Here is an 11,042-nt window from a genome sequence, read left to right on the forward strand (position 1 = left end):
AGAAGCTGGGCTAGTATGCGTAGATCTGTGATCTTCCCTGGAGGCACAGTCACACCAACGGCATTCCCTGTTTCTCTGACTCATGAAGCAGGTCTGTTAGCTTGACAGATTGTATCCTTCCCAAGAAAAGGACAGGCCCGTCCTCAGCTGAGTTTACAGACTACAAAGAAACATAGGGTGTTGCTGGCAGATTGGGTGTAGTTTACCTTACAAGCCTCTCTTCCCCTTGATGGTTTGCACAGATGAGCAACTAGAGGAAGACAAGGCCAACCCTAATGATAGGAAGAAGGGAAAGGGGCAAGAGCAGTGGGAGGGCAGAGCAGCAATGCCCTCTGGAGGGAAAGGGAACTTGTTCAAGGATAAGACGTAGAGTCCTGGTAGGGTGACCAGATAGCAACTGAAAAACCAGGACGGGGGTGATAGGTAATAGGTGCCTATAGAAGACAAAGTCCCCAAAAATGGAATTGTCCCTTTAAAAATGGGACACCTGGTCACCTGAAGTCCTGGGAAAGACGTTGCCATTCCTGTTTCAGAGCTGAGCGCTCCAGTTTTGTAAGGGTGAATACACTGGTGTGGGTGAGACGCTCAGTTGCTATGGGGGAGCCCTATAGATTGGTCACTCGGAGGATTACACTTTCTAAGGGATTATGGTAGTGTGCTACAAAAACAACAAGGAGTCTGGTGGCACCTTAAAGACTAACAGATTTATTTGGGCATAAGCTTTCGTGAGTTAAAACCTCACTTCTTCGGATGCATAGAGTGACTGTAACTTTCACTCTATGCATCCGAAGAAGTGAGGTTTTAACTCACGAAAGCTTATGCCCAAATAAATCTGTTAGTCTTTAAGGTGCCACCAGACTCCTTGTTGTTTTTGTAGATACAGACTAACACGGCTACCCCCTGATACTTGGTAGTGTGCTACTTTCACTGCTGCAGGCCAATCTTCCCAATGCCCTACAGCTTGTGAGGGGGTGAGAGCTCTACCTCATGGCTTGGGGGGACGGGGACTGTACCCCATGGTCTATGGGATGAAGTCATATTTAGGCCTGATAGAATCCTGCTGTGAATTCTAGGGGTCTGTTCTGATCACGTTTAACAGGAGAACAGGGTGTGTGTGTGTGTGTGTACAACACTGCGGAATAACCATGTCTGAGAAAAATAAAAGTCACTGAAAAGCTGGAAGAGACTGGTTTGAACTACCGCGAGAGCTGTAGTGGCTGGAGGAGAGCTAAGCTGGAGATGGGAGACTAATCCATGGGTATGAGAGCAGATAACACAAAGTTACAGGTCCATTTGTGTAACCTAGGGAGGTTAAAGCAGTGTTGCCTGGTGCTGGAGGTGACTGATGAGATGGTCCGGATGAGCATCTCCCTCAACAGATCACTGCTTGCTGAGTGTTTTGCCTTAATAAAGAGTTAGACCCATCAGCTGTGTAAGTGAATATCAATCCATGGGGTTGTACCCCACAGCTGGTGGGAGATGGGGGGGCTGTAGCTCATAGCCAGTTGGGGGATCTGGGGGGGCTGTACCTTACAGCTGGTGGGAGGTCAGGGTGTGGGGGGCTGTACCCTACAGCAGGCGGGGGGGCTGCACCCCATGGCCGACGGGAGGGTCAGGGGGGCTGTACCCTACAGCGGGTGGGGGGGGCTGCACCCCATGGCCGATGGGGGCAGGGAGGCTGTACCCTACAGCGGGGGGGGCTGCACCCTACAGCAGGCGGGGGCGGGGGGGGCTGCACCCCATGGCCGATGGGGGGGTCGGGGGGGCTGTACCCTACAGCAGGCGGGGGCGGGGGGGGCTGCACCCCATGGCCGATGGGGGCGGGGGGGGCTGTACCCTACAGCAGGCGGGGGCGGGGGGGCTGCACCCCATGGCCGATGGGGGCGGGGGGGCTGTACCCTACAGCAGGCGGGGGCGGGGGGGGCTGCACCCCATGGCCGATGGGGGCGGGGGGGCTGTACCCTACAGCAGGCGGGGGCGGGGGGGGCTGCACCCCATGGCCGATGGGGGTCGGGGGGGCTGTACCCTACAGCAGGCGGGGGGGGCTGCACCCCATGGCCGATGGGGGTCGGGGGGGGCTGTACCCTACAGCAGGCGGGGGCGGGGGGGGCTGCACCCCATGGCCGATGGGGGTCGGGGGGGCTGTACCCTACAGCAGGCGGGGGGGGCTGCACCCCATGGCCGATGGGGGTCGGGGGGGGCTGTACCCTACAGCAGGCGGGGGCGGGGGGGGCTGCACCCCATGGCCGATGGGGGTCGGGGGGGGCTGTACCCTACAGCAGGCGGGGGCGGGAGGGCTGCACCCCATGGCCGATGGGGGTCGGGGGGGCTGTACCCTACAGCAGGCGGGGGCGGGGGGGCTGCACCCCATGGCCGATGGGGGTCGGGGGGGGCTGTACCCTACAGCAGGCGGGGGCGGGGGGGCTGCACCCCATGGCCGATGGGGGTCGGGGGGGGCTGTACCCTACAGCAGGCGGGGGCGGGGGGGCTGCACCCCATGGCCGATGGGGGTCGGGGGGGGGCTGTACCCTACAGCAGGCGGGGGCGGGGGGGGCTGCACCCCATGGCCGATGGGGTCGGGGGGGGCTGTACCCTACAGCAGGCGGGGGCGGGGGGGCTGCACCCCATGGCCGATGGGGTCGGGGGGGGCTGTACCCTACAGCAGGCGGGGGCGGGGGGGCTGCACCCCATGGCCGATGGGGGTCGGGGGGGGGCTGTACCCTACAGCAGGCGGGGGCGGGGGGGCTGCACCCCATGGCCGATGGGGTCGGGGGGGGCTGTACCCTACAGCAGGCGGGGGCGGGGGGGCTGCACCCCATGGCCGATGGGGGTCGGGGGGGGGCTGTACCCTACAGCAGGCGGGGGCGGGGGGGGCTGCACCCCATGGCCGATGGGGTCGGGGGGGGGCTGTACCCTACAGCAGGCGGGGGCGGGGGGGGCTGCACCCCATGGCCGATGGGGGTCGGGGGGGCTGTACCCTACAGCAGGCGGGGGCGGGGGGGCTGCACCCCATGGCCGATGGGGGTCGGGGGGGGCTGTACCCTACAGCAGGCGGGGGCGGGGGGGCTGCACCCCATGGCCGATGGGGGTCGGGGGGGGCTGTACCCTACAGCAGGCGGGGGCGGGGGGGCTGCACCCCATGGCCGATGGGGGTCGGGGGGGGCTGTACCCTACAGCAGGCGGGGGCGGGGGGGCTGCACCCCATGGCCGATGGGGGTCGGGGGGGGCTGTACCCTACAGCAGGCGGGGGCGGGGGGGCTGCACCCCATGGCCGATGGGGTCGGGGGGGGGCTGTACCCTACAGCAGGCGGGGGCGGGGGGGCTGCACCCCATGGCCGATGGGGGTCGGGGGGGGGCTGTACCCTACAGCAGGCGGGGGCGGGGGGGCTGCACCCCATGGCCGATGGGGGTCGGGGGGGGGCTGTACCCTACAGCAGGCGGGGGCGGGGGGGCTGCACCCCATGGCCGATGGGGGTCGGGGGGGGGCTGTACCCTACAGCAGGCGGGGGCGGGGGGGGCTGCACCCCATGGCCGATGGGGGTCGGGGGGGGGCTGTACCCTACAGCAGGCGGGGGCGGGGGGGCTGCACCCCATGGCCGATGGGGTCGGGGGGGGGCTGTACCCTACAGCAGGCGGGGGCGGGGGGGCTGCACCCCATGGCCGATGGGGTCGGGGGGGGGCTGTACCCTACAGCAGGCGGGGGCGGGGGGGCTGCACCCCATGGCCGATGGGGTCGGGGGGGGGCTGTACCCTACAGCAGGCGGGGGCGGGGGGGCTGCACCCCATGGCCGATGGGGGCGGGGGGGCTGTACCCTACAGCAGGCGGGGCGGGCTGGGGCGGGACGCTGCTGCGGCGGCCCGAGCTGGTGCCGCTCCCGGCGGGTCTCAGCTCGGCAGCACAAGGTAAGTGGCGGACGGGCCGGGCCCGGCCTGGCTCTGGCCGGAGACTCCTCCGGAGCGATCCCGGCACGGCGCCGCCTCCTGTGGCGGGGCTCCCGGCCAGCTCCCGCCCTGCCCGCGGGCCGCGCTCCGGCCAGGCCCCGCCGCTCCCCCCGCTCCCCGCAGGGCGCTGCGCAGCCGGGGTCCGAGAGCGGGACCGGCCCCGGCCCCCCGTGCGCTGCGGGCCCGGTTCTGGGCAGCGCTGTGCCCACGGCAGCCCGGAGCCCCCGGGCACTTCCCGCCGCCTGGTCCCGGGAACCCAGAGGGGTTTGACAAAGGGGGAAATTCGTGTCCCTTCGCTTTCAACCCAAACAGTGGAAACGGGGCCGGGGCCGGTAACGGCCATTAGCGCCTGGTCAAATCTAAACCGAATCAGGAGCGGAGCGAGCCAAACCCTTTGCCCACCGATGGGTGTTTGGTGCCCTCTGTGACATGAGCTGGGAGACTCAGGACAGCGCCCCCAAAACTACCCCCCTCCAGCTGGCTCGCCCGCTCCAGCTACATATTCCGGGCCCGGCCTTTTCAGGTTGGATTGGATTTTCCTGGGAAGTTATCAGTGTTTACCACCACAACAAAAACAGGTGAATATCAGTGCAAAAAATATAATTTTTCTGGCTAAATATCCGGGTTTATTTTTGTGGCCGGAAAGAGGGGGGGTGGGGAAGTATTCAGTAGATTAATGGTTTGAATTCCCTTCATCAATGTGGTTTGCTGCAGAACTAAAACAGAAACCAAAACAGGCCACCTCTGAGTTTAAGAAAACAATAGCTCTCTAATCCCCCAATAAAACTTTTCAGGTGAATGAACACTTTACTGTTGTAGACTGAGAACTATTAGCCTATAACTAGTTACATTTAATAACTGGGTCACACCATTTGCAGCGCATACACTCAACTTCATCCTTTTCTCCTGTTTTTTGTTTGTTTGTTTGTTTTTTAACTTTCAACTACTGCCTTGGGTTCTGAAATGTATTCTGATGCAGATTTTTGTTTTCTTCCCATTTTAGTGTGTCAAATCTTTAAACCATTATCTGCTTACAGCTTTGAAATGTGTACGTGATCGGTGTGAGATTCATCAGTACGTTCAGATGCACATGCACTTCAGAGTTTGCAAGCCTGCCTGTTGGTTTATTGTGTGTATCTCTAGACTAATACATAGCCTTCCTTCAACAGGCAGCTTTGCATATACAGACTAATGTATGATCATAATACATATATCTCATGCAATGTCTTGTGTTTTCCTAATAAAACAAGGTATTTTTATATATTCGAATGTTACAAAAGTAGGGTGAAATCAGAAAAAAAATAATATTTTTTGTAGAACCCAGGATTTTTTTTGGTAAAAATCAGTTTAAACTGAAAATGAAGGGGCTTAAGTATTCATATTCATAAAGTATTCTGGGAGTGGCTGGCTCACTACAGAAGCAGCTTTTCCTCTCCTGGAATTGACACCTCCTCATCTATTATTGGGAGTGGACTACATCCACCCTGATTGAATTGGCCCTGTCAACACTGGTTCTCCACTTGTGAAGTAACTCCCTGCTCTCCATGTGTCAGTATATAATGCCTGCATCTGTAACTTTCACTCTATGCATCCGAAGAAGTGAGGTTTTTACTCACGAAAGCTTATGCCCAAATAAATCTGTTAGTCTTTAAGGTGCCACCAGACTCCTTGTTGTTTTTATAAAGAACCCAAGGATCTCACAAAACTGGGTGACTGGGCAACAAAATGGCAGATGAAATGTTGATAAATGCAAAGTGATGCACACTGGAAAACATAATCCCAACTATACATATAAAATGATGGGGTCCTAAATTAGCTGTTACCACTCAAGAAAGAAAGTGTGGCGTCAGTGTGGATAGTTCTCTGAAAACATCCACTCAATGTGCAGTGGCGGTCAAAAAAGTAAACAGAATGTTGGGAATCATTAAGAAGGGGATAAATAAGAAGACTGAAAATATCATATTGCCTCTATATAAATCCCTGGTACGCCCACATCTTGAATGTGGTCGCCCCATCTCAAAAAAGATATATTGGAATTGGAAAAGATTCAGAGAAGGGCAACAAAAATTATTCAGGGTATGGAACAGCTTCCATATGAGGAGAGATTAATAAGACTGGGACTTTTCAGCTGGGAAAAGAGGCGATTAAGGGGGGGTATGATAGAGGTCTATAAAATCATGAATGGCGTGGAGAAAATAAATAAGGAAATATTATTTACTCCTTCTCATAACACAAGAACTAGGAGTCACCAAATGCTATTAATAGGCAGCAGGTTTAAAACAAACAAAAGGCAGTATTTCTTCATACAACGCACAGTCAATCTGTGGAACTCCTTGCCAGAGGATGTTGTGAAGGCCAAGACTAGAACAAGGTTAAAAAAAGAGCTAGATAAATTCATGGAGGATAGGTCCATCAATGGCTATTAGCCAGGATGGGTAGGGATGGTGTCCCTAGCCTCTGTTTGCCAGAAGCTGGGAATGGATGACAGGGGATGGATCACTTGATGATTACTTGCTCTGTTCATTCCCTCTGGGGCACCTGGCATTGTCCACTGACGGATGACAGGATACTGGACTAGGTGGACCTTGGTTTAACCCTGTATGGCTGTTTTTATGACACAACCATAGGTGCTGGAACTAGAGGTACTGGGGGTGCTTTCGCACCCCTGGCTTGAAGGGGTTTCCAGTCTGGTTCAATGGCTCTCAGCATCCCCACTGTACAAATTGTTCCAGCACCTCTGGACACAGTCCTTAGGCACTAGCCTCAGCAGAGAGACCAGCACTGAACTCCCACTGCTGCTGCCTTTGCATGAACCTGCCTCATGCCAAGAGGACTTCATCAGAGTTGTCAGTGCATCCTCCTCCTCTGAGACTGCTCACTTGATACAGCAGAAGGAAATGGATTCTTATCCCAAGTGTGTGCTACTCTGCCCTTAAATTGTAGTCAGGCTTCAGTGCAGAGACTGCAAGACTCTCTCCATGACAGCTGCTGTGTGGGTGTGCATTTTGTCTGAGGTTGAGAGAATTCCTAGCCACTAACTCTGATTTCAGTTTCCTGCTAAACTGGTCTTGCTGTTCCTTCCAGAGTATTATTTTGGTGCTGAATAATCCTGCCACCTCACATACAGGCTAATTGCACAATAGTTCATGTCGTTATAGAGAAACCCATTGTTTTATTATATCATTCTGTTATACTGCAAAATTACAAACTTTGCTTCTGGGGGAATTCTGTGCCACTGTGCACATGCAGAATTCATGTCCCCCACAGATTTCTTTGTTTCCCCACAGAAAAATGACTTCTGATGGGGAAGCAAAGGAAAGCTGCAAGACTGATCACACGTCCCTCCCTGGCAGCACAGGCACCTTGGTTTGGGCAACTGGAGCTGCCGTGGAGGGGCTGGACGTGTGTGCGAGAGAGTGACTCTCTCTCTCTCTCACTAGCTATTGTGGCCCACCCAGCGTGGAAGGGCAGGGCTTCGAGGTGTTTCTGCGGAGGTAGGCATGGGGCAGGCTCTGTCCCCTCAGGCAGAGCAGAACGTAGCAGGCCGCCTGCTTAGTGAATTTTCCCAGGAGTGTAAAACAGGTGTTAAAGTTGTAAGGCTCTTTACATTGTCAGAGTGCTGTAAAGAAAAGTATGGCTTATAAATGCTTATGGTGCTTCAGTGATTAGAACTGATCTAAATTTTTGGGCTGAAAAATTTTCCTATCACAATGTGCTCCATGAACTGTTTGCTACTGACCTTTCTGGAGATGCTCAGTAGCCAATAGAAATTGTGACTTTGACTCCCCAGCCCTCACTTGCTCTTCAGTTGCCTATGATGTAACGTGAGCATACGGCTGCATATATGTGTTGACTATTAACTAGCTACATTACTATTAGACAGAGGGGGTTGGGGATTTTCTCCAATGCTGCCCACTCCCATTCTCCATCTTTTGTATTGTAGTTTAAATAAATTACCAAAATAATTGAAACTGGTGTGATTATATTGCAGATTATATGTAGAATTTTAAAATATTGTGCGCAGAATTTTTTATTTTTGGTGAAGAATTTTTAATTTTTTTGCGCAGAATTCCCCCAGGTGTAAAATTGAATTGTAACCTTTTTAAGAGCAAGAGAGTTCTAATTCATTACAGAAGGCTGGTAGTCTTAAATAGGTTATCTTGCTCCCCATTTATTTCTCTTGCATTAATTTCCCTACCCAGTGTCTGTGGATACTGGTCAACTTTGTCATTTCATGTTAAGAAATACAAATGAAAGTCAAATACAAATGGTATAAGATTGGCAGTTTCAGTTTCTCCTGCAAACAGAGAGGTGCAAAGTCCTGCAGTCTAGGATCTACAGGGTCTTCACTGACAACCTGTATCTAACATGGTAACATAATGAAGTAAATCATTTTAGACATGAGGGGTTTGTACAGATTTTGAGTGACTGAAGTACTGGTGCCAGTACTGACTTCACTGCGGTGGCAGTGAGGGCCTCTCTGTATCCACAGCATAGCAACTATGAGGGCAAGCTTTCCTGCTCTGCTCTGCCATTGTGCCTCTACTGAAACCTGGGGGGACCACTTCTGTGGCTGAGAAGGGCCCGTCAGTGCTAATGGTGGGTTTGTGACATGGATACAGATCCGGCAGAACTGGCCTGAGACCAGCTACAGAACAGCCATCAGATAGAAACCATTTTCATTCATCGCAGGCCCGGGAGGAATTTGAACCCATGAGCCACAGGTGCTGTGAAGCTACCCCAGGTTGAAAAGCTCCAGTGCCATTATCAATTGCTTGAGTCCCTCACTGCCCCACGCGAAGTGTTCTGTTGGCATCGGACCTAGAAGAGGGTTGGGTCTACAGCTTGTCTGATCCTTATCCCTTGATTTGGTGTTCTAGGTTCTCCTCGCTCCTCAGCCTCGATGAAGCAATGCTTCAGCTCCGGCTCTTAACGTGGGACGTGAAGGACACGCTGCTACGGCTCCGGCACCCAGTAGGAGAGAATTACTCTGCTGCGGCCCGAGTTCACGAAGTTCATGTACAGCCTGAGGCTCTCAATAAGTCTTTCCATCAGGCATACAAAACCCAGAGCAAGCACTTCCCCAACTATGGCCTGAGCCAAGGGCTAAGCTCCAAGCAGTGGTGGGCTGATGTTGTCAAACAGACTTTCAGACTCGCTGGTGTCCATGAAGACAGGCTCCTCGCCACCATTGCAGAAAGTCTCTATCAGGAGTTCTGCAGTGCACAGAACTGGGAGTTGTTACCAGGCGCCAGGGAGACTCTGAGGCAGTGCCACCAGCTGGGCATCCGTATGGCCGTAATCTCCAACTTCGACAAGAGGCTCGAGAAGATTCTGTCTCACTGCAACCTCAGGCACCATTTTGAATTTGTCTTGACCTCGGAGGAGGCTGGCTTTGCCAAGCCAGACCAGCGGATCTTTCAGAAGGCGCTGCACATTTCTGGGGTAGCCCCACATCAGGCAGCTCACGTGGGGGACAATTATGTGAGGGATTATAGGGCAGCCAGAGATGTGGGCATGCACAGCTTCCTGCTCACGAGGGCTGGGTGTGCAAACAATTGGGAGCTACAGGTACCAAAGCAGCACGTCCTGCCTTCACTTACCCACTTGCTGTCTGTTATCGAGAAGGGTTAACGGTGAATCCCTCGCCTCTCCGCAGAGATCACCAGGGACAAAACAGATTCCTTACACCTCGTCGCTAAAAAGAGGGACCAGTTGTGTTGGGACCGGGGGAGGGGAAGGGAGAGGATTTGGTTCTCCACCAGGTGAATCAGGTTCTAAAGAGTATCTGCATGTCCTGCTATAGAGAGGGGGGGGGGAAGCAAACCCCGCTGAACTCAGTGAGAAATACTTGCTAGCACCATCCACAACAGTACATTAGTCATCCAATACAATAAACTGCTACAGATACTCAGCACTTCTCTTCCCCTTTCTTCCATAGCTCTCAAAGCACCTAACAGAAGGGGGATTAGTGCCATTATCATCATTTTACAGGGGGGACCGAGGGATGATGGCTAAGGTCACCCGGCACGGCAGGGTGGAGATCAGAACTTGCATCTCCAGAGTGTCCCCTAGTGTCCCGTCCATTGCAGCTCTGAGCCCAGGTGTTAACCCCTCCTAGTGCAAGGAAAGACAGCATTGCTTGCACACTTGAATGAACAGACAAAGCCAGAAGCAGAAATCCCTTCTCTGGGCCAGGTTCATTCCCCGCACTGGTACAACTGGCTGGCCTAGCTCCCTGCCAGCCTGGGCCTGCTGCACTGTGTGGTTCTGCCAGCGAGGAACACTGGTGCTGTGCTGACCTCAGTGGATCCCCTTGACCTGACAATAGCCTTTTGCCAGCCAGCACCCCCTCCCTTCTTGGGTTGCTCTGGCCTGTAAGGCAGCCACTGCCCACCCCTGCAGCCTCTCACCACAGGCGCTCTCTGCATGGGACCTCTGCCAGGGTCTGCTCTTGTAGAAGCTGGCACATCACTAGGGGCCCTGTTGCTGGCAGGGGATCCCATGGGATTTCCCCCCTTGCCATTATGCAAAGACTGGGCCTGGGGATGCTGACGACTCTGCTCCAAGTCAGGATTTTAGCAGAACCCACTGGTGGGCAGCATAGAGGGAGCATTGGAAACCAGAGCAGCCCAGCACTCGGGCACTCACTGCTTCCCAGAGGCTGATGGGAGCTTGGCTGGCAAGAGAAACTAGCCAATGGCCCTTTCGCTGCCCAAACCTCAGCAGGTGCCTTTTGCAGTGCTGCGCAGTGATCACTGCACTGCTCCCAGTGCCTGGACTTGCAGCTGTGTGGCAGTGCCCCAGCAGAGTGCTGTGAAAAGCAGCCCAAGAGCTTGCCTAGACAGCTCGCGTGCAGCAGGCTGGGCTGTAAGTTTACCCCGCGCTACCCTGCCACGTGCTAACTGGCCGTGTAGACCCTGTTGCTGATCCATTTGGAAACAGCAGCAGATCAAAGTGCACTTTAGTGCATGGCAAACTAAACGCACAGCCCAGCTTGCTGCAAACTAAGTGGTCGTCTAGACAAGCCCGGAGCGTGCAACATTCAGGGAGTTAAAAATCAAGCTACTTATGTTTAAAAAGGGGAGAAACCAGCCCAG

At 54.8% G+C, this 11,042-nt stretch overlaps 1 protein-coding gene across 4 annotated transcripts; it reads left to right on the forward strand.

Moving 5' to 3' along the window:
• The first annotated feature begins 836 nt into the window (after nucleotides 1-836).
• Nucleotides 837-9,856, forward strand: HDHD3 (haloacid dehalogenase like hydrolase domain containing 3). 4 transcript variants are annotated; one of them, XM_054007386.1, is made up of 2 exons: nucleotides 837-1,432; nucleotides 8,823-9,856. In XM_054007386.1, exon 2 carries the CDS (start codon nucleotides 8,854-8,856, stop codon nucleotides 9,574-9,576), a length of 723 nt encoding a protein of 240 aa, XP_053863361.1. In that variant the 5' UTR covers nucleotides 837-1,432; nucleotides 8,823-8,853; the 3' UTR covers nucleotides 9,577-9,856. The 4 variants fall into 4 exon arrangements, with proteins under 4 accessions (XP_053863361.1, XP_053863360.1, XP_053863359.1 ...); XM_054007385.1 differs by lacking the exon at nucleotides 837-1,432 and adding an exon at nucleotides 3,845-3,903; XM_054007384.1 differs by lacking the exon at nucleotides 837-1,432 and adding an exon at nucleotides 3,928-4,520.
• The last annotated feature ends 1,186 nt before the right edge of the window (nucleotides 9,857-11,042 follow it).

The sequence above is a fragment of the Malaclemys terrapin genome, chromosome 17 (assembly GCF_027887155.1).
Source record: "Malaclemys terrapin pileata isolate rMalTer1 chromosome 17, rMalTer1.hap1, whole genome shotgun sequence".
Lineage (NCBI taxonomy): Eukaryota > Metazoa > Chordata > Testudines > Emydidae > Malaclemys > Malaclemys terrapin.

Excerpts from the sequence above, each read along its gene's own strand:
- HDHD3 (XM_054007384.1), top strand. The coding sequence starts at position 4,372 with ATGAGCTGGGAGACTCAGGACAGCGCCCCCAAAACTACCCCCCTCCAG. Across the intron at positions 4,521-8,822 it reads TACCACCACAACAAAAACAG|GTTCTCCTCGCTCCTCAGCC; the intron begins GTGAATATCAGT and ends TTGGTGTTCTAG.